Below are 23,846 nucleotides of genomic sequence, written 5' to 3' on the forward strand. Positions count from 1 at the left end.
GTTCTCGGCCCTATCACAACAATGAGAAAGAGAATACAATGAAAGACTCCTCGGGTGAAGGAAAGCAATGCAAGTGAGGTTTTCGTTGTAGTCAACTCAACTTGGAGCCTTTGACTATCTATCTAGCTGGACACATTCAGAAAGACAAGATATGACTAGTAATGAGAGGGGCAGTATGTTTCTTATGCTCATTTTTCAGGGTGCACTCCATTACTCCACGGAGCATTTGTTGAGGGAGATGTCGTGCTTAGCTTGACATACGATGTTTGGCGAACGCGAGGTATGGTATTTTGCAGGTTTTAAGGCAGTCTGAGTGTATGATCTAGTCTGCTGAAGTGCTTACTGTCATTCTTCAAATCAGAATCATTCAATCAGAATCATTTAATTAGAGTTATTTAATCAGAGTCATTCAATCAGAAGCATTCAATAAGAGTCATTCAATCAGAGTCATTCAATCAGAAGCATTCAATCAGAAGCATTCAATCAGAAGCATTTAATCAGAAGCATTCAATCAGAAGCATTTAATCAGAAGTATTTAATCAGAAGCATTTAATCAGAAGCATTCAATCAGAAGCATTTAATCAGAAGCATTCAATCAGAATCAGAAGCAGTCTGCGATACCACTATCATTCGCTCGAGTATTCTCCTAGAGTAGAGTGCAAAGACCAGGGCCCCACATTGATAAGAGGGAAGCTTATCCGCGTCACAACACAACCGCAAGGCGGTGGCGGATCCCTCGGTGGCACTGCTCCGTCTCCATAGAACACCCCCGCAATCAACTTATTTCCCCGACAACTATATCACACTTCACTCTTCACTCAATTGATCCCAGACAATCTTTCTTTCATCTGTGCTCAAGCCTATCCAATCCCCAGTACCTCCTCAACCCACCCCAGCCCAGACAACCAAATCCCTCCTCCATCAACCCCAGCAACAATGCACCCCCCACTCCGCATTGCCATCCTAGAATGCGACACCCCCGTCGACAAAGTAAACACCAAGTACGGAGGCTACCGCGGCGTCTTCGCGAAACTACTGCATGAGAGCGCCGCCGCCCTCGGCCAGCCCGACCGACTGGATCCCGAGACCGGGCTGGACATTACCGGCTGGGACGTTGTGACGGCGCAGGAGTATCCGAACCTGGACGATGTAGATGCCATCGTTCTGAGTGGCTCAAGTGAGTTGTCTGCTTGCTGCCTTGCCCATTTTGCCTTTTTACCCGGATTGTTGTTGTTCTGGTATGCTGCGACCACTATCCATCTGCATGTACATCCTGCACGGAACAAAGATGCAACCCCCCCTCCCCCGTCCCGGCCTTTGCAAAAGTCCAAATGACTCACATCCAAACCCCGGCTCATCAACCCCCCCCCCACCCCCACAGAACACGACTCGTTCGCCGACCACCCCTGGATCCTCAAGCTCGTGGACTTCACGCGAAAAGCCTACGAGGACAAGCGCGTCAAGATCTTCGCCATCTGCTTCGGGCACCAGATCCTCGCCCGCGCGTTGGGCGTCAAGGTGGGCCGGAACCCCGAGGGCTGGGAGCTGGCCGTCTGCGAGGTGGATCTCTCCGAGCAGGGGCGGGAACTTTTTGGGAGGGAGAAATTGGTAAGTCTGACGGCCTGTCCCCAATCTCACATGAGAGGAAGGGGGGCAAGTTGATGGTTTACTAAGGAACTGGGCTGCTAGCGCATCCACCAAATGCACCAAGACATCGCCTACGGATATCCATCCGAGGTGATCTCGCTGGGCTCCTCGCCGCGGTGCGCGGTGCAGGGCATGTATATCCCCGGAAAACTGATCACGGTGCAGGGCCACCCGGAGTTCCGGGAGGACATCATGGATGAGCTGATCACCCTGCGCACGGCGAGTGGGTTGTTCTCGCCGGAGATGTCCAAGGACGCGTCCGGTCGGGTTGGGCTGCCGCATGATGGGGTGGCGATCACGGTGGCCTTTTTGAAGCTCGTAATTGAGTCGAGGTGATCCCCAACTTGGCCGGTTAGATAGATCGCAGCCCGCCCATTTAGACTCGAATTCGGGCGTGGTGAACTTGCAATACATAGATTTGAATAGATCGTGCCTATAGACTGGCTTTATCTCCGTACAGCCGAAATTCAACTGATCGAATTTTCAACCCCGACAAAAAGTCCAGGTAAAATGGTATCATTTGCAATACACAAAAAGCGTGGTATCAAGCGCATGCACAAACCCACCCCCCCTCACCTCTACCCCCGAGCCAAAAGATCATTTCCCTTATCGAGTTACAAAACCCCCCACAGACAACGCAGGCATCTCACCCCGTCGCCGTGGGATCCTCCCTCTCCAAGAACGAGGGATCCATATCCACCCGCCTCTCAAACTTCTTCCACCAATCCTGAAAACTCTTGAGCGGCACCACATCCTGGCCCTTATCCGACGACGCAAAGCTCGCCAGGAAATTGAAGGCGTTCCCGATGATGCGCTGCGCCAGGACCTTGGTGCTGATCGGGGGTCGCGCGGGGGTCGTCGTCAGCGCCATTGACGACCCCGGGTTGTGATTCTCCTCGGCCTCCAGCGCGGCGAGCTGCGGCGCGACCGCGTGCACGGGCTCGATCGAGATCCCCAGCGTGACCAGCGCGGACGACAGCGAGGCCGCCGTTTCCGGGGACGGCGGGCGGACTTTGAAGATGGCGGAGGGCCGTTCGTTGGCTAAGGCGCCGATGAAGCGGAACTGCGGGGCCGGTGAGGATGATGCTGCTGCTGATGATCCGACCGACTCCGGGAATTGGAGGTAGATGGCGGCGGCGGTGTCCGGGGGCAGCACGGTGCCCGGCAGGAAGAAGACGACCAGCTCGTCGAAGGCGGGCGTCTGCGGGAAGGTGAAGGCGAATTTGGTGGGTTGGCCGTTCGGTTGCGCGTCGACGGCGACGATGTCCGTCAGGCAGGGTCGGCCCGGGATGATGACGGAAAACATGATGATGGCTTGGGGAGATGATGTTGTTGATGAGTGGCGGCGGATTGGAGGGACAGAGGCATAGAAGGTTTGCGGAGTGGGAGTATTAAATGTCAAATGTACAGGCCGTGCCGAGACAGCGATCTCGAGGGGTAGTTCAATGCATAATTTATCGACTGCTGGACTTGGAACTCAGGTGGTGCAGTGTAGGAAGAATTTCCTGGCGCGTTCCATGATGGAATCGCAAAGAAGCTTGGCGGCAGTGACGAAATCGAGCCGTATGCCCTTATCGATAAGGGTTCGTTTGCTTGGCCTTAGCCTTCTGGCAAGTCTTGCAGTTCCCCGGGGTCCGCCTTTGCCAGTTGGCCCAATAAAGGGATCATTCAAATAGATTGAAAAGTATACCTACCTTGTATGTCATATGGCACTGCTATCTCGCATCAGATTGATGTGAGGCTCCCTTTTCGAGGTCCGACAATAGTAAGTGTTATCAAAAGAATTCTCACAGTGCCTTCGACATACTTGACATCAAGTATACTCAGGTCGGAACCCCTTCCGTCCCCTGTTTGTTGAGATCTACCCACCGTACCCAATGGTATGAAGGACATCTTGTTCTTAAGAAAGACCGAGAAACTGTCGCGAAAATGGCCTTTTCTTGTTTAAAGCTAGAGGCAGGGAGTTCTCGATCAGCCAATCGCTCTTTCCCTACAGCGAAGTTACTGCTTGCCTCCTACTACGAGGTAGGTATACATAAGCACTAAGATCCCTGTCCACGCCAAACTACCTACTAATCCAGCACTGCCTCCTCATTTTGCTCTTTCTGCCTGATAAGGCTGGGACTTGCGTGCGCAGCCCACTGGCAAATCATCCCCATGTATTAGATCGGCAGCGATCACCAGACCAGACTGGTCGTTTGTAGCGCACGGTTAGCACTGCGAGACCTTTCTCTCCAATGACTTACAAGAATCAGGGTTCTGCTCTGGGAGAACGACCTTATATGCAGTGCTAGTGCAACTAGGATCCCGCACAACTAACCTTTTTCAGACTAAGGTGTGACAATGAGAAAGAGTTCTTTCACGGAGGAAGTATGCAGAGTACATAAACTAGCTGCTTTCCAATTGTCAGCCTTGTTTGTCCCTCTCCCCTTAGAGCCCACACTAGAACTTTTCCAACTCCCAGTCTCTCTATCCCCATCACCCGGCTTCTCTCCTGGAAACTTAGCGATGCCACCGAGCGGACTTGACGAATGGCGGTCGGCCAGGTCATCGAAACCTGGGCCTTTTCCCTTCCGCCAACCCCCGCCTTTCCAAGATACATGTCCGTGACTCACACTCGGTCCACCTTACAAAAGGTCCATATCGATGGAGCCGACTTGCAATGCTTGGACCCGGAAAGCAAAGCAGGGGACTTTATAGCGCTGAAGCCAGAGCAAGAATGTGTTGTAATCATGAGTGCTTGTCCGATGGATTTGAGCGTCTGTAACGAGGACGAGCCTAGCAGCGCGAAATTCGACGTTAGTTCAGCTGGGATGTTTAGTTTCTGGTTCTTTCAACTTTCACAATGCAGACATTCAAGGCTAGGCCGCAAGCTTGTTCGTCTCAGTCGCCAGCAAAGACCAATACATAATGTAATGCAGTCTCGTGAATAAATCCATAAATTTGGATATCTGTGCAAGTATTTGAGTGTTAGCCCTGTGTGCTGGAAATAATCATTCTTTCCCTTTACTTCAATGTTTTCAATACATTTTTCAAGAAAGTAATCAAGGGGCGCTTGGGCGAATAGGATAGGAGGTGAAAATGCTGTCTGGGATTCTGGTCTTCTCTTCTAGGACTATTTAACTTGCCTCCTTACTAAGATGCATGCAGCCCCCGGCTGCACTACAAGTGCCATTTGATGTTCTTCCCGAATTTGAATGTTCTAGTTTGTAGTGTCACAATGACCACTCATTTGAATTCCTGTCATACGAGGGCTCCGTTTTTAAAAGTCGCATTAAGCTCAGTCCATTTTGAAATAGAGCATCCAGGGCCTCTTTTCTTTTCATCTTTTTTTTTCCCATAACAGCACCTCACGTTCTCAGAAGGCTGTTTGAATTCCAGTAGAAAGCATGCTTTCCGGACAAAAGCCTCCAAGAGCGAGTTCGAAATAGCCATTCAGACAAGTATAGCGTGTCACTAAACTGATGTAGCATTAGAATATGACTCCATCAAGTCATTTCGCACGAATAGTGCTGCGCGGGTGCCCTCTTCAATGGCTCCATCACTAAAGCTTCGCCAGCCCAATGCCCAGTCAGAATTCGAGAAGTAGATATTTCTTTGCTTCGAACGCATGTCGGCAAGATGCTTCGAAAGGAGACCAGGACCAGGAAAAGACCTATGGATGTTACTCAAGATGTTCATTTGATACGAATGAGATCATACCATGCTCCTTTAGCGAATTCATCCTTTGACCAATTATGAAAGACCTGTAATCGTTAGGACCCATCTGCGAGGTAAAGAGGGGTGGCTTACAATCTTCTTGATATCCATAGGTATCAGGCTTCCGAGAGCTTTGATTGTCACCTGGATGTCCTCCTCTGGATGGAAGTGGCGATGTTGGCCCCCAAAACTGACGATATGCGTGTTCCCTGCTGGTGTTCTGCCATCACCGAACGCAACGAAAAGTTCGTGTTGAGGGTAACTGATACCTGTGTAAGAGCGCAAGTTTCTGTCCCCTACTTCAGCATGCACTTTGACAATCTGGTTATTATGACCGACGCAGGCAGCCGTCTTTCTTCCTCCTGACAGAGGTGGATTGAAAGTGACAGAACTCAGGACATTTAAAGGGACGGTGCTGATTATCCTCTTTGCCTTGTATCGCTGGCCATCACGGGTTTTCACTGTGACGAGACTCCCGGTGTCATCAACGCTACTCACTGCGGAGTTGAAAGCGTAGGACAGATTATTGGTGGCAACAGCTTCTTCGAAGAACTTCGTGGCGAAGGCTGATTGCCCGTGCTTGAATTTATACCGTGCCAAGTAGTTCACACAGCCCTCGTAGGAATAACCACTGAGCGCCCACCAGTGCAATAGCTCAAGAAAGCTCACCGTCTCAAGCGTGCCACCGCTGCACACAAGGATCCAAGCCTCAATACCAAGGCGTTCATTCAGAGTAAGAGAATCTTCAATGTCTGAAATACGATCTGCAGCAGTCATTTGGTCGAGTGCAACAGCCTCGCTTGTGAATTCAGCTGAGTGTGGGAAGGGCAGAACCCGTTTCCCCAATTGTCCGTCAACGTTGAATAGCTTGCGGAGACCGGAATCCATGATCGCAAACTGTAGTGTTTCGTTGTTATTTGTTATTTCCAAAGATGCTCGGGGACGGACAGGCTCCTGCTGGTAGAGAGCGGTATGCTTACCTCCTCATCATGGCTAAACCGCTGTGTTTTATGAGAACTGGCCTGGACGTACTGGTTTATTCCCTCTCGGAAGTCCTGCGATATCTCGATCTCGTCGTGCAGTTGATACCGCATAATCTCGCGCCAGACATTAGCTTGGCCCCAATAAATCCATGTGCCTCCCATTTCAAACGGGTAACCCCCAATATCCGACGACCATGATCGGCCGCCGATACGATCTCGTCCCTCTAACAAAAGGACCTTTAGGTCTAGAATGAGTTAGGGAGATGGTGATATCCTGAGTGTGGTGCTGTCATACCAGCAAGGCACATATTTCTCGCCGCAGTTAGCCCGCAGTAGCCCGCTCCGATGACAATGACATCGAGAACAGGGCACTTGGCGCCATCGAAATTCTGGGAGGGCCGGACAGCTCCAACACACGGTATACCTGTGTTTAACCCTCGATCGGGAGTCCATAAGTAACCATCTTTGGTAGTCATTGCAAAAGTGATATCATTCGTCTCGTGTCTAAGATACTGTTCAGAGTGATCGAAGTAGGCCTCACGGGGTGCCCCGGATGTCCGAGGATGTGACATTTCAAGGCGCTAGGTCAATCTCAGGATTATAATCCGCCAAGCCTCCCACTCCATTATCCCATCTCACACCCGCACTTCCATCCACGTGGGCATACACACCCCGCTGCCTCCCTGTGAAAGCCAGTATGACATCACCTTGTGGTCAAGGTTTTGAGAGAGGTCGTGAGACTGTGGGGCTAGGTTTTCCTGTCTACCAAAATACCAAAGGCCCCACCGAGAAACTTGGTCCATCCGATATCTAAGATCATTCCAAAGAGTGGGCTAGATGTGACCGGAACCGGTTTGAGTTATGAGTGTATAAAGATTTCAATCGGAAGGTGGATACCCATAAAACAGATGTACTACATAGTATGTGTATTCTTGCAATGCCTATCCAATAATGACAGACTTCAAGGGTGCGCGGGTACTGAAGATCCTGTAGCAGACCCACTGCCTCACCTAGTACTCCGTACACACCTGAACCCCCAGGATCTTGGACGGAGGTCTCCGAGCCTTGGCGTTTTACTTAATCCGCTAGATGACCCTGAATATGCTTGAATTTCTATCTAACTATCTGATCCTCGCCAAATTATATACAGAAATAAGTCAGATATCGCTTGTGGGTGATGATCCCTACCTTATAAAAATAACAAGCAAGGCGCTGGAGCTAGAGCCTTACGAATCCGGCTTCCATTAAATTTTGTGCAGGCTTGGTGGATAATCTAACCTTCTGGGCCTCGCATGTTGCTGTTCACTAAATTTTCTGTGGTCCCCTCGGCTGGAGATCTCATTCTTACTTAATTAACAGGATGATTCCGCCGTTTCTGGCGTTGCTAATAATTCTGGATATAGAGACAAGGCGATCGGGCAGACCGCGAGAATCGGGGGCACTTCCGGTGTAGCTAAATGGTATCCAACATTCGTATGGTAAATACATACTAAGCCTGGCTGGGAAAGAGGGGGTGGTCTGTTCAATAGTTCCCAGATATCAGCTATTGTCGTAACAAATACTCGAATAACAACTTTGAGGACTGAAGTGGGGAAAGGTTCCAAGTAAACAGCAATGAAGTACTATGCAATACTATGTGCGAACTCCCTTGAAGTATGTTGTATGATGCAAATTCCGAAATAATCATTTTCCTCATTGCTCACAAAAGATGCAAATAAGTGGGGAGCTGCCTTGACACGTTGTTCTGTACCACAAAATCTGGGCCCTCGATGCCTATCTCGATTGATGAATAGCTAGCCATGTATCCATCAGATAATTCAAATGTCCTTTGGTCTTTATCCAACTAACTCCCACTGAGAAACTAGATTTCAGTATTAGATACAATCAACTGGCTATGGCCCTCCAGATTGAGCCACTGATATCCAGGCCAAATCAGCTATCCAAGAGATTATCAGATGATCTTGGTCGGTTCACCGGGAGTAACCCAATGAACCTTGTCACTGATTCCTGATAGCTCGAAGTCATGCATCACGCCTTCCTTTGCTTCCGGGAAGTGGTTAAAGGAGCTATAGTGCAAGGGCACGAGAACCTCTGCGCCCACGTCTTGGAATGTCTGAGCCACCTCAGTGCCATTCATGGTAATCCGGAGCGGCGTCGCATCATCCATGAGAACGTATGCTGCACCCATGTTGATGAGAGCAGCTTTGACATGGAATCTTTCTTTGATCTGCGCCAAGCCTGGAAGGTAGATGGTATCACCGGAGTACCAAATTGCATTTGGAAGGCCGTCAGTAGTCCCGAAGTCGGGACCAACAATGACAAACCCGGTCACATCCTCACCGGGTACGTGCTCGCATGGTGTCCCTGTAAAGTTCCAATCATTCCCATTCAATTTCAGGCTCATTGTTTCCCAGTCCTTCATAGCCTGCGCTCCTGGCCTTGGCTTCAGAGCTTCGGTACCAGCAGGAGTCGTCAGGACACGACGACCATCGAGGAACCTCATTCGGGAGATAGGGTCAAGGTTGTCAGGGTGGTCCTCGTGGCTGAGGAGGACAGCATCGATGGGAGGGATTTGCTCTGGCTGCAAGGCCGGCTCCAAAATAGACCAAAGCTGTCTGGTAAAGCCAGCAATGGGAAATGTAGTGTTCTGAGGCGAGAAGAAGGGATCGACGAGAAAGTTGACGCCGTTTATCTCAAGAACGGAGGCAGCGTTGATAATATGGGTGATGTTGAAATTAATGTTTCCACCCGGTTCTGGTCCGTCGGGCAAAGGAGAACCGGAAACATGAGTTGCAGCTGCGAGCACACTGGCAACGATCAAACGGCGAATAGGAGACATTTTCATTCTTGAATGTAGAGCTTCAAAGAGGATGAGATGAGAGAAATCGAATGATCATGCTGGGAGAGACGCAGGCAAAGGTATTTATAATTTCTGTTCGCATAGTTGACATATGCGAGGCCAAGGCCAAGACCGTAAGGTGACCAATCCGGTGCCAAGATCTCTGGGTTAGCTTTTACATAGTACCTAACTTCATGTCATTAACTACTACCTAGTAGTTAGTAAACCTAATGCCATCGGCATCCCGCATTGCGGGTAGGTTGTGTCCTCCGCGCGGCAATACGCTGCTTGATAGCATAATCCATTTGTCAAGTAAAGCTCTGAAAAGAAAAGTTTTATGAGCCCTGATCTTATGGCCTTCCAAGCGTGGCCGAGTCCAGAGTATATTCCGCCAACTTCCGATGAGCTTCCCAGACTCGACTCCAACTTGGAGGAACGATCACTGGCGTGAAACCACTGGTTCTGCTGGCCATTCCTTAGCGCCTGGGTAGTGAGTAGGTGGGAAAGGCACCTTCTCAATTCCTGCTCGCGAAATATTTCTTTCTTTTGAGAAAAGTTCTGCCGAGAACGTTTGTGATAATACTAATGTAGCTCCTGCTTATGTAGCATGGAAATCCGGTTGAATCGATCGTTTGATTACTACGTACATAGTGGTTTGTATACACTGTAGACTCGGCCTCGCTAGGCCATAAAAGCTTGACTCCATGCTTAGCACGACGGAGTAACCTCAACCTAGGGAATGAACCAATCGTGCACTGTAACCGTTTCGACTGCCTCGGGTGGTGACTGGGATGCTAACTTAGCACTCAAACCCAAATGAGCCACCCGGGGCAGTGGCAATCAACCGAGCCTGAACAATATACGGAGTAGGCCGGCAGAAAAGATCCGAGTCACCGCGCTAAAGGCATTGAGTAGAGCTTATCATTAGTTATGACCTGTGGCACTAACTAGGTGGGATACCGAGCAAATCACCATTTGCCACCAAAATCCATACTTACACTACGCTGTACACGCAACTTGTCGATGTTCCTTCGGACCGGTTTGACAGAGTGGGGCCCTCCGAGTCCCGCCAGCCGCCCTTTTCCTAATCCAGTTAGATTTCCCGCCAAGACTAGATTTCCATCAAATTTCATTAGTACAAGTGTATAGAAGCATGCTGAATGCGTTTGCACGTTGCGGACGCACCTTGATCTTAGGTGAAAATCCCAATCTCTATGGCAAGTTTCCTTTCTTGATCAATGGTGGTCAAATCGGTATGTAATGGCTCAAAGCGACACACTATCTTTCTTATGCGGGTAAGCTTGGCTACATTTCAAACATTTGATTTACATGGTAGGTTGTGGTTCTTATTGTAATATTGGAATACCAGTCCCGATGTTGGATGAAACTACTGCATCTACCGGCGGAGATAATTGAACTTGTGAATTTCTCGCTATTCCAGCTTCAACTTTTCCCTTTTCCGAAGATTCATTTTACAGGTTGCATTTTATGTCGAGATTGTTGCCTTGGCTCGTCCGTTTTCCCATACCAGACATTCGCCATCTTTAGCAAAATTGATCAAACTGTCTAATAGCTCATATACCCAATATGTGCGTCAAATCGATTTTGGGTACGGTCCATTCCCATATCCGACAGGAGATGTCACCTTGGGTACGCTGAAAACCTGGCCGGCGTGCTGTCTTCGTCTCTTCGTCAATTTCCCAATGTCAAAGCTATCTACTTCCGTGGCCCTCCGCCACAGTCGCTACCTCACGGTACGACGAGAGCATTGACTGAGTTGATACTCAGGTCGTTGTGCTATGTGCCTCTCCCTCATTCGACTGAACTCGAAGTTCGGTTACCGATGACCAATGATTCTGCGATATTTAGTCAAACTAAAAGGGTCCTCCTTTTTGGTCTAGTGGAAAAAGTCCAACATATTTCATGAGATCACGTGACACCAAAAGGCATCACTTGCATCCATATCCTACGTCTAACCTCTCAACCATGCACACCTTCTCCCACCCACACATACTATCACACACCTGTAGGCACACCTCTTATTCATTCTCTCGCGCCTCACTGAGAGTATAAATTTCTTTCCCTAGAAAATCATTGTTTCTTTTTCTCACTAACAGTTCTGATTTTTCTGTCGTATCGATGCCTCATTGGGGCAATGTGATGTCATGAAGATAAGGCAAAAGTCGGTTTGCGATAACTGTCGGAGGCGTAAGCTGGGAGTAAGCGTACTGCTGGAGAGTCTCATTTTAGGAATATGAGCTAATGCAGGTCTCTGTCGCAGTGTGATGGAATGCGTCCGGAATGCACGCAGTGCAAATGGAGCCAACAAGCCTGCCCTGGCTACCCCGATCCATGGACTTTTATGCCACCTCAGGTATCGGGGTCACGAGATGCCCAATATAATCTCAGCTCAGCGGACCTCGCAGCAAAGCCAGCCTCGATAATAGATACTGGGCTGTCTAACGCAAACGACATCCAGCCAGACCATCGAGAGCATCCAAATATCGTCACAAAGCCACCTTGTGAAGATTCATCGGGCAATGACTTCGACAGATATGTGGCTCGCATAATTGAATGCTATATGCCGGTCGAGGGGCAAGGCCGGGCAGACAGCAACCCTGTCGATAGCCAGCCACGAATATGTGGTTCATGGGTTGAAGTGATGCCCAAGATGAAAAATGACAGACATCCAGAAAACACCATGGAGTTAGCTGTCAGAGCCTTTGCTCTCTCTCTTGATCAGACTGGACAGGACACTTCGACCGCGTACCGAAATATTTTCCATGCCTACGAATGTGCTCTTGGGAGCCTGCGGCGTCACCTAGCTCGGCCGGCATGTCAATTTCAAGCAGATATCGCCATTGCTATAATGTGTCTTGGCTTGGCAGAGGTTCGATTCTTTCTCAAATCTACGGCGATTCTTATATGAAGCCAACACGTGATTAGCTGATGATCCCGGAAACTCCTACCGGATTGACACCCCATATTAGAGGAGTTGGGAGCCTAATCTGTGCCGAAGGACCACAAGCCTTTCAACGCGACATATTTCATAAGCTCTACGTTGGCTATGTGCCTCTCTTGGTATATCCACCTTTCAATCGAACACTTGGATTTTATTGCTGATTTTTGTCTGTGAACCAGATCATCGACTGTTTTCTATCACGTAAGCCCATGTTCATCGCAGAGAGAAATTGGCAGCACGAGCCGTTCACTTTGAACATGCCATCACCAATACAGAAGCTTTTGTGTAAAGCTTCGGCCATCCCGACCTTGTTGTCCAACGTCGATCAGTTCAAGGCCGAGAGTCAGGATAGCAGCTTGGCCGAGGAGAATGTTCTCAATGCAAGAGCTCTCAAATTCTCCTTTGTCTCGGCCCTGACAAACTTGAATGAAATGGAAAATGAACTGACATCCCAAGGGCATCGACCTTGCCAGCCACCTCCTTTGAATTCTAAGTCTGTGGAGTCTAAGCACCTGGACCGCGTTCTCTGGTTCCCAGGTATTACAAGTGCAAACGCACTGGTTTATCTTTGGACATTCAAAATTATCTGCATGACTGAGCTCCGCGAGCTAGCAGAATTTTCCGCTCCTCGGCATATTGAGGACGAAATCTGTTCTCGCGACCTATCTCCGGCTTCGCTTGAACACCAAATCAATGAGCTAGCCGTTTTGATTTGTCAGAGTATGGAATACTGCATCCAGGATGAAATGGCCCTTTATGGACCGGCGTCTGCCATCTACCCCCTTCGGATTGCTCATAAAATTCTGAAGTCGGCTACGAACTACGGCGCACATGTGACTTACATTGAATGGATTGTGGAGCGTCTTGTCTCCAAAGGCCTTCGTGCAACGCCCTATATAGTCTTTTGCTCTTGACTTCAACCTGTAATTAGGCTGAATGGCGCACAAATAAGTCTCATTTCAATTCAAACTTTCCAATGACTTGGTCAGACGAGTTACGTCTAGACTCACCAAGTGGCTCTGACTGGGAATAATGCGAGTCCGGGTAGACCACTGCTTCCAGTTCGTCGTAGTGAAAGAGTCCACACGGTTCGCATGTGTTCATGCACATTGATTTATATCTGTCGGTTAAGCAGGACGACGCTATTTGGTTCAATAAGCACCGAGATGACTTGCCTCAATGACTCTGTTTGAAATACGCTTCTCATGGATGAGCAGGTTTTTTGGATATACATACATAGCGTTCCGAAAGTCTGCCCACACCACCCATTTTACACGAAAACTGGCACTTTTCAAGGCAAAATACATCTTCAACCTTATGTGATAAAATACCTTTATTTTTCAACATATAATCAAAATATTACTAATTATAATATGAAACCTCTGTTTGATTTTTCAAACTTTTCCTGATGGCATGATCGTCGCTTAAAAATATTATAAAAAGTTGAAGTAAGTGGATGTGAGATGATGGTTGAAGAGACATGTCAACTTGACGCTTGACCTCCTCTCTATTCTCGTCCCTCTGCAAACGCTAAGGTACCACCGGGCGTGCAGCGGCTTCTAGGTCAAGGCTGCCGATGGCTTCTTCATTTAAGCGAGTACTGTCGCTTACTGGCAGCCACTTTTGCCTTCCCCTAAGATGCTAGTCATATTGCCTTTCTGGATCAGCGCAGGGATATCTCCTCAGTCTTGCTTCACTCACCTCCTATAACAATTCTTTAATCAGCCACTAATTCAAGTGCGGAACTGCCTTCAGGTCAAGGTAGGATCACTTACCATAGTGGTAAGTGGACTTGTGCTCATGTAAGGCCTGTAGGAAAGAAGAAGTAGTTACTGGTTACTGGTGATACTGATCCAAAAGGAGGTCTACTATCATGGGAAGGCTGGACGAGGCCCAGCCAACCAGCCGCTCTTGATCATTGGTATCTTTGCTGAGGTCTATCTTCTGGACGAGAAAACCATCCGCAAATCACCTCCTACTGAAAGTGAAGAAGACATGCAACCGATCATCCGCGAAGCTATGATCTACGACATAATTGGCGTTCATCCGCGGATCACGGAGTGCACAGCGCTTAGTAGGCAGTGGGAAGGTTAAGTATATTGATCTCAAATACTACCGACACGGCGACCTTGCAACGTATTGCCAAAAGAATAGCATCACTCCTGCACTGCAGGCAAAATGGTGCCAGCAGATTCTGGAAGCCGTTGTCGTCATCCAGTCGTTTGGTGTCATTCATTCGAACTTGGCGCTACGGCAATTCTTTGTCGACGATACCCTCGATCTACATTTGGGTGATTTCAACTCCTTTCAGTGCACCCGATACCCGCCTCTGGGCTACGAGAAAGCATCCCATTGCCTATCTCGGGACTATGAGCTTGATATTCTTGTTTTGGGGTCCACTCTTTGTGAATTAGTCGCTGGCAGAGCTCCTTACAGCGAACTGAATCCTATTGAATCCGATGACCCGGATTCCATCAAGGCACAGATCCGGCGGCAACACGCGGTGGTGGATTTTGAGATTGAAGACCGAATAGGAAACAGCAATTTCCGGATGTTGCGGAGGTCCGACGTGGAGATATTATACTAGGTTACTGGAAAGAATAGTTTGCCACAGTACAGGAGGCGCTTGATCTATACCTACAAGCATGAATTCTAGAACTGCTGATTTTGACGACGCTCGAAGAACGATCAGAACCTCTCACTATCTGAAGTCTGATGCCAAAAGACCCGGAGGTTCCAGACGGTAACACATAGCGCAGTCCTAAACTAGCATATGGACAGGCAGTAGGTTAGTAGTAAAATCACTTCTACGCTAGTCCTCTCCACTGCCTCTCGACATAGGCACGATTGGCAGACAGATGATTCGTATGCCACATGATTCCTCTCGCCAAATAGATCTGGCTGGGAACAACATAGGTAAAATTCAGTACCGTTGCTCCAAATACTAATGAAGGTCATCAGCCTTCCGTGTGTTGGCCTAGAGATTATAAGTATAAGCAGAGAAGATTGTGGATTTAATCAGGTTCAACCACAGTACACAGAAACCCAATAATAAGAGCGCGATCCTTCCTCAAACCCAGACCCCATGACCCAACTCCTAATGGTGTGGCAAACTGTCCACGAGGTCCGGAAGCAGTCATGCAGCTATCTCCTGCCCCAAAACCACTTGATCTACAAGATCTCATTTCAAATCTCAATTTTTGAAGAAAAAGGTAGAAAGGACAAAAGCTGCATGCCATCCCTCTGCACCGTACCCATTCCAAGAACAAGAAGAACCTCAAACCATGTTGAGTTCCTCCACCTGCGTGACATCCTCAACAAACGTAGCGCCATACTCCTTCATAATCTGTATCTTCTCCTCCATATTCATCGCCAAATTCATCCTCCCAAAGTCGTCCGGCAGTTCGTTGGCACTCGCGAACCGCAACACCCACACCCCCACTCCATCCGCTGGCCAACCGTACACGATCACCTTCTCTTCTTCCTCCGTCATCTGCCTCAATCCCATCTGTACTTCGAGCCAGTCCTGCTTGCTCGGCCAGAACGTCGCGCCGGTCCGTCGCAGAAGGTTACAGAACGGTCTTCTTCCTCAGCACTGGGTGAGCGCTGCGAGACATGAGAGCGCGGGAGCGACAGGAAAAGCATGTCAAGGAGGTCGGCTTCTTTGATGAGAACGCCGCCGGTGGAGGGGTAGCCGTAGACCGTGCACCCGAGGGTGCCGAAGCGGGTGCGTTCGGTCGTCGATCGGGCAGGGCCTGCGGGGCATGAGTAGACCCGGTCCTGTGGGTCGTCTTTTGCTGTTCGTTGCCCGAAGAAAGAGAGACGGTCCTCGTTGATGGGAAATAGGCGGCCCATGGTTTGGTGGCAGAGAGTTGTTAGGAAGGTGGGGGTGATGGCTGCAAGCATGACGCTAGTCCTCATGTTTCGGTATGGGATTGATCGAAGGGTTCGGGACCGCTAGGAGAACAAGGGTATCCATCCGTATGTCAGATGCTTGGTAAAGAAGGGCATGAAGTAAACATATCTGTTAGTGGGCTCCAAGTACTATACCCCACGGACTAGTGATCGTAGCCCCTGCGGTGATGATACACATCAATCAGGTCACTTGGTTCCAAATTTAGGGATTCGGAGCGAAGCGCCCTCTTCTGCGGTAAGAGAATTCGTACAGCATAGGCATCCAGCTGAAACAGCTTCTTAAGGCCGTCGTCAGAAGCCGAGTGCCCAGGAAGTGAGTTAGGCACCGTCGGCTGGTAGTGATCCTTCGAAAGACATAGATAAATTGATCCCCACCCCTTTAGACCCTTCGGAAAACGCTGGGGTGAGGACATCCCCTTAGTAGTGTAGGAAGAGTCTAGATCGATCTAAACTGGTATCGTTGCCCTTAGCGCTTACAATATCTGGGAATGAGATGCGGATGATATTCCTTCCAGGGACTATTTCTGCGGTTAGTTGATTAGTACTGTAGTTAGCAACTAATTTACGCGCGCTGTCACGTCCAACGAGAGACCCTGATTGACAGCCGTCCCTAGCCCACAGCGCTACTCTGGGGAAATTGGAGTCGAATGCACTGCCCATCCTCCCCTCCGAGCTATCCGACTCGCTCCTCTAAAGGTGTACTGTAGTAGACCTTGGTGATTTTATTAGTACAGTGGACAGATGTAAGATTTCAAATCCTTGAAGGGTATAGACAAGCCCGCGAATCATGCATGTCCGCCAAGTAGGGTTTTCACGAGGTAGATACAAAAGCGTCTAAAACAAACCTTGCATGCTACTGACACACCCAATTACTAGCATGTTATAAGCGGAAATTACAGGATGTTGTGAGAGACGCATTCCAAGTATCCTAATGCAGCCTTCCCTCTAACCACTGTGTCAACTTCATAGCAAACAGGCACGTATTATCTTGATCTCCAGCTCGCGCATCGACCTTGAAAGTCCACATACCACTCCTCAAAAACATTGTAAGGAACTGGAAATCGAGTAAAATATCACTGCGGCCGCTGCTGGCCATATAGTCAACCTGAACTCCAGAGGTATTGCGAATCGTAAGATGGGCCAGATCATCAAAGGGTGTAGTCCTTAGTGGTCCTGTGGCAGAGTCTTCGTTGTCGATACTACCATCTGGGTAGACAGCAGAGGCGCTCACTTTAAGGGTTGCATTGATGAGGCCTTCGTCGGGTAATGCCAACTCCTTCTTCTTGGATTCGGGTATATCACCGCGAAGGTAGACAAAGAAGACACGGTCGCTTGATTACGCTGTTAAAATCAGAAGAAAACCAAGAAAAGGACAGGCCTTACGCAGTGATAGGAGTCGGGGCAATCTCGAGGAACTCGATTTCGAATATTTGGTCGTTCTTAGGCACGGCATCGTAGATGGCATCGTTATCGCCAGGGACTCGCTCATCTGCCATTAGATCATCGCTGGTGAGTAATTCTTGTTGTGTGGGATGGGCCTTGGAAGAAAAAGTAAGTACAGCAGTGCAAAGAGACAAGATTTGAGGAAGAATTGGTTTCATCGCGTAGTAGCGTTCACGGGTCAGGGTGAGTGAGCAACGAGGAATAAGCGAAGGGTTGGCTTTGTATTATTTAGCTGTCTACTAGGCAACTAGTACTAGATAGTACTGGGTACTAGTTTAGAAACTGCCTCTCGACAGTAGTAGCTGACTTCAATCAGCGCTCAGCCACGAGAGGGCCGGTGGCCTGTAACTTAGCCTAAATAGCTCCAACCGGGTCTAATATCGCATATAGAACGGTCACTGGGCCAGCCGTGGAACATCCTTTAGGCAGTTACAATAGATGGAACTCGGTTCACTCCGGCCTGCCTGCACGGTTGTAGATTAACAAGGGTTCGCCTCTTGTACTGTGCACTCTCATCCCCGGTCCAGGCCATCATCGCTTCTTTCAAGCGGACTCATGATCCAGTACCTCTGTGGTCATCGTTCCAGATACATTCATCGACAAATGATGTTGACACTTCATCGCCCAAGATCCGGTATCTCCTGGTCCGCTAAACCCTCCATGGGACAAGATAGCTGTGGCATGCAGGCGTCACAGCCCGTAGGTCCTGAGAGATACACCATGGACGTCAAATACGGCAGGGCGGTGTTAAGAGGTCCTGGACACGTCGACTACCGGGTCTGAGGCACCATTGTGCAAGCCTGGCTCATGACCGGGAAATTCTGGCGCAAAGTCAACACCTCACTGAAAGATATACTTGGGTCTCGACCCGTCCGGGCGGCGGGTGCCACGTTCCCCGTCCTAGACGGAGGAGAACGAAGTTGTAGACCGACTGCGACTTGTTGGAGCGGTGAAGTTGAAAGATGAATATACATGCGACGAAGCGTTTATCGGCGACAGCGGATTCGTTGACCAAGGACGGTATTGTCAATCGAGCTGCGGCTGGTCATCGGATGGCAAGAGCCTCTGGGTCCGGGGTACAATGTACACCCTGTGCGATTCACGCCGCGGCAGCGTGAACTGGTGGAGGCTTTGCGCAGGGCTCAGAGTATGAATGGGCAATGCGCCGTTCTGGGGAAGTCGGGGCGGGCAACGTTCGATGAGGATCCCGGCAATTATCCGCCTGTCGCGGACCTTTTTCAAGAACGTAAAGATGAACTATGATTCCTTTTCCTGTGCTTGTGATCAGATGGGACATGTCATTATCTTCGTCGACGGTCACTCCACTCATTCTGTGGGTCTATGGCAACTAGCATCATAATACTTCAGAAATACATGGTGAGCTTGTGCGATCGTTGACCACGGCTGACAGTATGTACTTCCCGAAAGGCACGGTGGATGGGGAGAAAACAGATGTTGAATATGGATAGATATACCTTCTGGAAACAACGTCTAGTTTCGGGCTGTACAACCACTTAGTATTCAATTGAATCTATTTAGTGATTAGATCATTACCAAGCGCCAGGAGATAAAAATGAGATATCCATAACGGAAGCTTTGCTTGTCACTACTAAAATTAAACCCAAAGTTCGAAGAGTACTACCCCATGCATAAATTCAGATAGATGTTTGAAATAATAATCATCCCGAAGAAGGTAATTTTTGGAATGGACAAGATTTATTCAAAAATCTTGATATTTATATACTTCCATGTATAACTTATCAGGCTACTTAGTAAGAAGCAACACTAAATTAGACCTAACGTACTCCGTAGAAAAAAGTTATCTAATCTCTGCAGCAACCTAGTTTGGAAGTAACCCAACAACGGATGACTCAAGCATAGATTGTTTCCCTGCATTTTTGTATACCTCCCTGACCATTCACAATTCTACCATCGAACCAAAATGGGCAAGTCCAATCTAGAGCTGGTCAAAGAATGCGACCGGTAACTGCCTTGCCCCTCCAACCCCTCCCTCTCCACTCTTCATCGGAATGCTTGCTTACCCATGATTCCACTGCGGTAGATTCCCGTACTATCAGGATGACCCCGCATTCTACACCGCGCACCTGGAGAACTACCACCGCTTCAAGGTCAGCGGCTGCGACGCCGTGCTCGGCTACATCCTCAACAGCGTTGTGGAGAAATTCCCCTGGCCGGCCGACTTCTGGGCGGTGGACGGCGCGACGCGGACGGTCACCCTCGTGACCGGCGCCGATGCGACCCCAGCGCAGCGCAGCCGGCAAGTCGCGCAGACGCTCGCCGCGGCGGTGGAGCAGGGAACGTTCGAGATCCTGCGCGGCTGGCGCGACGAGCTGTACCCGATCTACGGGCCGGGGGGCGAGTTCCTGCTGGAGATGGAGCGGTCGGCCACCCCGCTCTTCGGGGTGGTCTCCTACGGCATCCACGCCACGTGCTACGTCGAGGACAACGACGACGACGACGACCGGGGGCTGCGGATCTGGGTGCCGCGGCGCTCGCGCACGAAGCAGACCTACCCGGGGATGCTGGACAACTCCGTGGCGGGCGGGATGAGCTCCCACGAGCGGCCGTTCGAGTGCCTCGTGCGCGAGGCGAGCGAGGAGGCCTCGCTGCCGGAGGCCGTGACGCGCGCGAACGCGCGCGCCGCCGGCTGCGTCACCTACTGCTACGTCCGGAGCTCCAAGGCCGGCGGCGAGACCGACCTGCTGCAGCCCGAGGTCGAGTACATCTACGACGTGCGGGTCGGCGCGGACGTGGTGCTGCAGCCCGGCGACTCCGAGGTCGAGCAGTTCCACCTGCTCTCGGTCGACGAGACCCAGGCGGCCCTGGCGCGCGGCGAGTTCAAGCCCAACTGCGCGGTCGTCTTGATCGATTTCTTCATCCGCCACGGCATCCTGACCGCCGAGAACGAGCCGGACTTCTTGGAGATCCTGGCCCGGATACACCGGCGCTTGGAGTTTCCCACTGCCTCGCATGCGGCGAACTAGAAGGAAAGAGGAGGCGGGACTGATAAAGGCATGTATGAGAGCGAAGAAGAAGCAGCAGCAGCAGCAGCAGCAGCAGGGAATGTACACAACATGTCATAGAATTTAGTGGTTCTCTATTTCAATTATACCCAAATTTCACCAATCGAACGCCGGCGCTGCAATCGAAGGACCCCAATCAAATGCAATCAGACTTTTTTTTTTGGTCGCTTTCCCAAATACTAATCGGACTTCGAGCGCTTCTACAACCCATAGTAGCCTAGGGAATCAGAAAGACAAACGTCAGAGACGATTCTCGTCCTCTGCTGTCCTTATTTCTTAAGAAGAAGGTAGACATAGTCGATCCGCAAGGGTGCCAGCTTCTTGTAAGGGCCCTCAAGATAGAGCAGCAATCCGCCAAAGGAGATGAAGACAGCCCTGGAGCGAAGAGAAAAAGATCCGAGGTTAGTCATAGTCACAACTTCCATGAGATCAAAAACTCCCCAACATGTCGCCATAAAAGATCCCAATTCCCAAAAAACACAAGGAACTTACATGTTTCCCGAAGTCGAGCCTTCCTCGAACCGGTAGACCTTGCCGTGGCAGACGTAATCGTAGTCGTTGGCCAGGGTCTGCTCGCCCATGCCGACCTCCTTCCAGCCCGCCTTAGCCCCGGAGTCGTCCTTGCCATCCAGCGACAGAGTCGACGCCAGCGCCATGTTGAGGGACTCGCCCACGACGCAGGGGTACAGCTCGGTGTTGACGTCGAGCGTGAAGGTCGTGAAGTTGTCCGAGGAGGTGCAGGTCAGGCGCGACACGCGGTCATATTTCTGCTGGTTGATCGCCGTGATGGTGAAGGTGTCCTCGAAGAGTAACGGGTCGGACATGGTGGGCAGGTTTCGTTGCACGCCGAGTTTTCTTCGTGTAGAGAATTGCGATCTTGGTCGTTGGTGTCAAAGATGTGTAGAAGCTGGTCGATGAATGGACAAAGCGAGCGCGCGCGCGTGGAGGATGGAAAGATCCAGAGAGAAAGAAAGTGAGGAGTTCGCGCGGGAGAAACCCGACGGACAGCTTTTTTGGTAGTAGAACTTTTAGTGCCGCCGTCGTCCTCGCTGCCGCTGCCGCCGCCGCCGCCGCTTTTACAGTACCTTTCCGTGCATTGCCCCGCAGCATCTCAAAGCTTAAGGAAACAATTTCGTGCGCGCTTCAGCTGAGTTGCATTTACCACAACAACATCCTCAGTAATGTCTTTTCGAAAGAGGAATATTGGATTGTCGACTGGAGGCGATCGGACTGCGTCCGTCAATGCCTCTGCCGGGCTGCAGCAAGCGACGTCTCCTGCTGCTGCTGCTGCTGCTCCAGAATCCACGCCGGGCGTTCGCCCCTCCCCCGACGATGGGCGTCCGACGACGTCGACGGGAACACCGTCGCTTGATAACATACTTGCTGGACATGGAGGTCTTCCTATTGGGAAGACATTGCTGGTGGAAGAGAATGGGACGACGGACTTCGCGGGAGCTTTGCTACGATACTATGCAGCTGAGGGCGTGGTGCAGGACCACAGAGTCCATGTCGTCGGGATGCCGGAGCAGTGGGGAAGAAGTCTTCCGGGGCTTATAGGGCCAGCTGATGCTGTCGATGATAAGCAAGACAAGCGCAAGGGCGAGCGCATGAAGATCGCTTGGAGGTACGAGCGCCTGGGGGAGTTTGGAGCAGGAATTGCAGGGTCAAGAGGTAATTCGACATATGTCCATGGGTGTGAATGAGGCGCGTTGACGATTAATAGTGCCTACAGCTACTTCCGGGGACCAGAGTCAACCGACTGCAGACGGAAGTCCGGACAAGCGACCTGCGTTCTGTCACGCCTTCGATTTGACCAAACGACTCACACACCCCTCCATCACCAATCTCAACTACATCCCGCTCACCCCGTCGAACGAACCCCTGTTCACGACCATCCACAAACGCCTTGATGCTGCGATCGCTTCGAGCCCCCCAAACACTGTCCATCGCATCGTCATCCCGTCTCTCCTGAACCCCACGATATACCCGTTCGAATCGAGCCAACCTGATAGCGTTCTGCCGTTCCTCCACTCCCTCCGAGCACTGCTCAACACGCCCGGCGTTCGAGCCACGGCGATGATCACAATCCCCTTGTCTCTGTTCCCTCGCGCGTCAGGCCTTGTCCGATGGATGGAACTCATCAGCGACGGAGTCATCGAGCTGTGTCCATTCCCTCACTCAGCCGACGCGCTCGCCACCTCCGGCGCAGCCACGTCCCACGAGGAGCCTCCCCAAGGAATGTTGAAGACCCATCGGCTACCAGTCCTGCACGAGCGTGGTGGCGGGAGTGACCAGAACGTCGGCCAGGACTGGGCTTTCACATTGAGTCGGCGGAGGTTCGAGATCAAGCCCTTCAGTCTCCCCCCCGCCGAAGGCGACAAGGAGGGCCAGGACGGCGCGGTTTCCGGCAACATGCCGAAGAAAGCGGATCTAGAGTTCTGAAGTGTTGGGTGTTTGTTTGAATGCAGACATCTTCGCGATTATTCCTCGTGTTCCGATCCTCGCATCATATCGTCCAGCTCGATCTGCTCGGACATGGCGGGCCCGGTGTTGACCATTGTGCGGAGATAGTGTCTACCGTACGAGTCGATGCCCGGTCCGGCGGGCGAGGCTGCGAAATACGATCGCAGGCGGCGGTTCCTCACGCAGGACGAAAGACCCAGCCATGCTTTACGGCCCCGTTAACAAATTATTCTGATGCAGAGAAGTGGTGAAAGTGGACATACCTAGAAGCAACAGGAGGGGAGTGAAAAACACGAAGAATAGAAGCAACAAGAAGCTCATTTTGACGCCTAATGATCCTCGTCGTTGGACAATCAATCACATCTCCTGGTCGCGGAAGAGCATCCATCAGCAAGGTGCCCAGTGTATGGTGGCCCGTGCTCATTACTAATCACAAATGGTCGGCTAACCGTAAGAGGAAAGGTCTCCATTGGGGCAGCTTCTTTAAGAGCTTCCATCCCACTAAATATTTTTTCCTCAATTCTTGCTCTTCCCGCCAGAGAACAACACGGTCTCTGCAACACTTTCGCAGTCTTTGCACTGCTAACGCATAGGATGCTTATGCGTTCTGAGTAGATGGTAAGCCTCACTTTGTTTTTGTCTTATTTTTCTCTCCCTTTGCATGATTATATGAACTACTATAATCTGTCAATCCCCTGAAGCTCACAATAATCTCATTTAACGAGCATATGTGATTGAGAAACGTATTGAAAATGATTTGCAATGCCCATCCCGCTGTCGATCCTCTGCATCACTCCTTGAGTCTTCGAGCTAACAGCGCCTCAGTTACAGCAGAGATTTACTTCCAAAAT

At 50.3% G+C, this 23,846-nt stretch overlaps 12 protein-coding genes across 12 annotated transcripts; 5 read left to right on the forward strand and 7 right to left on the reverse strand.

The window, feature by feature from the left end:
• The first annotated feature begins 805 nt into the window (after positions 1-805).
• On the forward strand, positions 806-2,056 carry BO66DRAFT_393457 (type 1 glutamine amidotransferase). The gene is made up of 3 exons (XM_025647769.1): positions 806-1,177; positions 1,382-1,608; positions 1,690-2,056. The coding sequence occupies exons 1-3, from the start codon at positions 937-939 to the stop codon at positions 1,981-1,983; spliced, it is 762 nt and encodes a 253-aa protein (XP_025501841.1). The 5' UTR covers positions 806-936; the 3' UTR covers positions 1,984-2,056.
• Positions 2,057-2,248: 192 nt separating this feature from the next.
• BO66DRAFT_393460 (OPI10 family protein) lies at positions 2,249-3,008 on the reverse strand. The gene has a single exon (XM_025647770.1). It carries the CDS (start codon positions 2,951-2,953, stop codon positions 2,294-2,296), a length of 660 nt encoding a protein of 219 aa, XP_025501842.1. The 5' UTR covers positions 2,954-3,008; the 3' UTR covers positions 2,249-2,293.
• Positions 3,009-4,083: 1,075 nt separating this feature from the next.
• Positions 4,084-4,598, forward strand: BO66DRAFT_393461 (uncharacterized protein). The gene has a single exon (XM_025647771.1). It carries the CDS (start codon positions 4,179-4,181, stop codon positions 4,578-4,580), a length of 402 nt encoding a protein of 133 aa, XP_025501843.1. The 5' UTR covers positions 4,084-4,178; the 3' UTR covers positions 4,581-4,598.
• A 505-nt stretch (positions 4,599-5,103) lies between these two features.
• BO66DRAFT_456444 (flavin monoamine oxidase family protein) lies at positions 5,104-6,872 on the reverse strand (the record flags this gene model as incomplete). Its single annotated transcript, XM_025652137.1, has 5 exons — positions 6,625-6,872; positions 6,327-6,574; positions 5,440-6,243; positions 5,350-5,393; positions 5,104-5,302 (listed from the first exon to the last, which is right to left on the reverse strand). The coding sequence occupies exons 1-5, from the start codon at positions 6,803-6,805 to the stop codon at positions 5,104-5,106; spliced, it is 1,476 nt and encodes a 491-aa protein (XP_025501844.1). The 5' UTR covers positions 6,806-6,872.
• A 1,195-nt stretch (positions 6,873-8,067) lies between these two features.
• Positions 8,068-9,186, reverse strand: BO66DRAFT_393462 (MBL fold metallo-hydrolase). The gene has a single exon (XM_025647772.1). The coding sequence runs from the start codon at positions 9,166-9,168 to the stop codon at positions 8,281-8,283; it is 888 nt and encodes a 295-aa protein (XP_025501845.1). The 5' UTR covers positions 9,169-9,186; the 3' UTR covers positions 8,068-8,280.
• A 1,999-nt stretch (positions 9,187-11,185) lies between these two features.
• On the forward strand, positions 11,186-13,044 carry BO66DRAFT_378441 (uncharacterized protein; the record flags this gene model as incomplete). The annotated part of the gene is made up of 4 exons (XM_025645794.1): positions 11,186-11,387; positions 11,450-12,058; positions 12,115-12,249; positions 12,310-13,044. The coding sequence occupies exons 1-4, from the start codon at positions 11,334-11,336 to the stop codon at positions 13,042-13,044; spliced, it is 1,533 nt and encodes a 510-aa protein (XP_025501846.1). The 5' UTR covers positions 11,186-11,333.
• Positions 13,045-15,109: 2,065 nt separating this feature from the next.
• BO66DRAFT_421892 (uncharacterized protein) lies at positions 15,110-16,051 on the reverse strand (the record flags this gene model as incomplete). Its single annotated transcript, XM_025650000.1, has 2 exons — positions 15,110-15,656; positions 15,704-16,051. 2 exons carry the CDS (start codon positions 16,049-16,051, stop codon positions 15,408-15,410), a joined length of 597 nt encoding a protein of 198 aa, XP_025501847.1. The 3' UTR covers positions 15,110-15,407.
• A 922-nt stretch (positions 16,052-16,973) lies between these two features.
• BO66DRAFT_421893 (uncharacterized protein) lies at positions 16,974-17,651 on the reverse strand (the record flags this gene model as incomplete). Its single annotated transcript, XM_025650001.1, has 2 exons — positions 17,429-17,651; positions 16,974-17,376 (listed from the first exon to the last, which is right to left on the reverse strand). Exons 1-2 carry the CDS (start codon positions 17,644-17,646, stop codon positions 16,974-16,976), a joined length of 621 nt encoding a protein of 206 aa, XP_025501848.1. The 5' UTR covers positions 17,647-17,651.
• A 1,709-nt stretch (positions 17,652-19,360) lies between these two features.
• Positions 19,361-20,606, forward strand: BO66DRAFT_378445 (thiamine pyrophosphokinase-related protein). Its single transcript, XM_025645795.1, has 2 exons — positions 19,361-19,471; positions 19,551-20,606. The coding sequence occupies exons 1-2, from the start codon at positions 19,431-19,433 to the stop codon at positions 20,491-20,493; spliced, it is 984 nt and encodes a 327-aa protein (XP_025501849.1). The 5' UTR covers positions 19,361-19,430; the 3' UTR covers positions 20,494-20,606.
• BO66DRAFT_393465 (DNA-directed RNA polymerase core subunit RPB8) lies at positions 20,574-21,501 on the reverse strand. The gene is made up of 2 exons (XM_025647773.1): positions 21,025-21,501; positions 20,574-20,907 (listed from the first exon to the last, which is right to left on the reverse strand). The coding sequence occupies exons 1-2, from the start codon at positions 21,354-21,356 to the stop codon at positions 20,802-20,804; spliced, it is 438 nt and encodes a 145-aa protein (XP_025501850.1). The 5' UTR covers positions 21,357-21,501; the 3' UTR covers positions 20,574-20,801.
• A 192-nt stretch (positions 21,502-21,693) lies between these two features.
• Positions 21,694-23,216, forward strand: BO66DRAFT_421896 (elongator complex protein 4). The gene is made up of 2 exons (XM_025650002.1): positions 21,694-22,203; positions 22,265-23,216. Exons 1-2 carry the CDS (start codon positions 21,714-21,716, stop codon positions 22,972-22,974), a joined length of 1,200 nt encoding a protein of 399 aa, XP_025501851.1. The 5' UTR covers positions 21,694-21,713; the 3' UTR covers positions 22,975-23,216.
• BO66DRAFT_440681 (uncharacterized protein) lies at positions 23,013-23,316 on the reverse strand (the record flags this gene model as incomplete). The annotated part of the gene is made up of 2 exons (XM_025651278.1): positions 23,013-23,200; positions 23,259-23,316. 2 exons carry the CDS (start codon positions 23,314-23,316, stop codon positions 23,013-23,015), a joined length of 246 nt encoding a protein of 81 aa, XP_025501852.1.
• Positions 23,317-23,846: the final 530 nt, after the last annotated feature.

Source organism: Aspergillus aculeatinus (assembly GCF_003184765.1).
Source record: "Aspergillus aculeatinus CBS 121060 unplaced genomic scaffold BO66scaffold_38, whole genome shotgun sequence".
NCBI lineage: Eukaryota > Fungi > Ascomycota > Eurotiomycetes > Eurotiales > Aspergillaceae > Aspergillus > Aspergillus aculeatinus.

Excerpts from the sequence above, each read along its gene's own strand:
- BO66DRAFT_393460 (XM_025647770.1), bottom strand. The coding sequence starts at position 2,953 with ATGTTTTCCGTCATCATCCCGGGCCGACCCTGCCTGACGGACATCGTC.
- BO66DRAFT_393461 (XM_025647771.1), top strand. The coding sequence starts at position 4,179 with ATGGCGGTCGGCCAGGTCATCGAAACCTGGGCCTTTTCCCTTCCGCCA.
- BO66DRAFT_393465 (XM_025647773.1), bottom strand. The coding sequence starts at position 21,356 with ATGTCCGACCCGTTACTCTTCGAGGACACCTTCACCATCACGGCGATC. Across the intron at positions 20,908-21,024 it reads GGCTCGACTTCGGGAAACAT|GGCTGTCTTCATCTCCTTTG; the intron begins GTAAGTTCCTTG and ends TCTTCGCTCCAG.
- BO66DRAFT_378445 (XM_025645795.1), top strand. The coding sequence starts at position 19,431 with ATGGGCAAGTCCAATCTAGAGCTGGTCAAAGAATGCGACCG. Across the intron at positions 19,472-19,550 it reads CTGGTCAAAGAATGCGACCG|ATTCCCGTACTATCAGGATG; the intron begins GTAACTGCCTTG and ends CCACTGCGGTAG.
- BO66DRAFT_421896 (XM_025650002.1), top strand. The coding sequence starts at position 21,714 with ATGTCTTTTCGAAAGAGGAATATTGGATTGTCGACTGGAGGCGATCGG. Across the intron at positions 22,204-22,264 it reads AGGAATTGCAGGGTCAAGAG|CTACTTCCGGGGACCAGAGT; the intron begins GTAATTCGACAT and ends TAGTGCCTACAG.
- BO66DRAFT_393457 (XM_025647769.1), top strand. The coding sequence starts at position 937 with ATGCACCCCCCACTCCGCATTGCCATCCTAGAATGCGACACCCCCGTC. Across the intron at positions 1,178-1,381 it reads CATCGTTCTGAGTGGCTCAA|AACACGACTCGTTCGCCGAC; the intron begins GTGAGTTGTCTG and ends CCACCCCCACAG. Across the intron at positions 1,609-1,689 it reads TTTTTGGGAGGGAGAAATTG|CGCATCCACCAAATGCACCA; the intron begins GTAAGTCTGACG and ends CTGGGCTGCTAG.
- BO66DRAFT_393462 (XM_025647772.1), bottom strand. The coding sequence starts at position 9,168 with ATGTCTCCTATTCGCCGTTTGATCGTTGCCAGTGTGCTCGCAGCTGCA.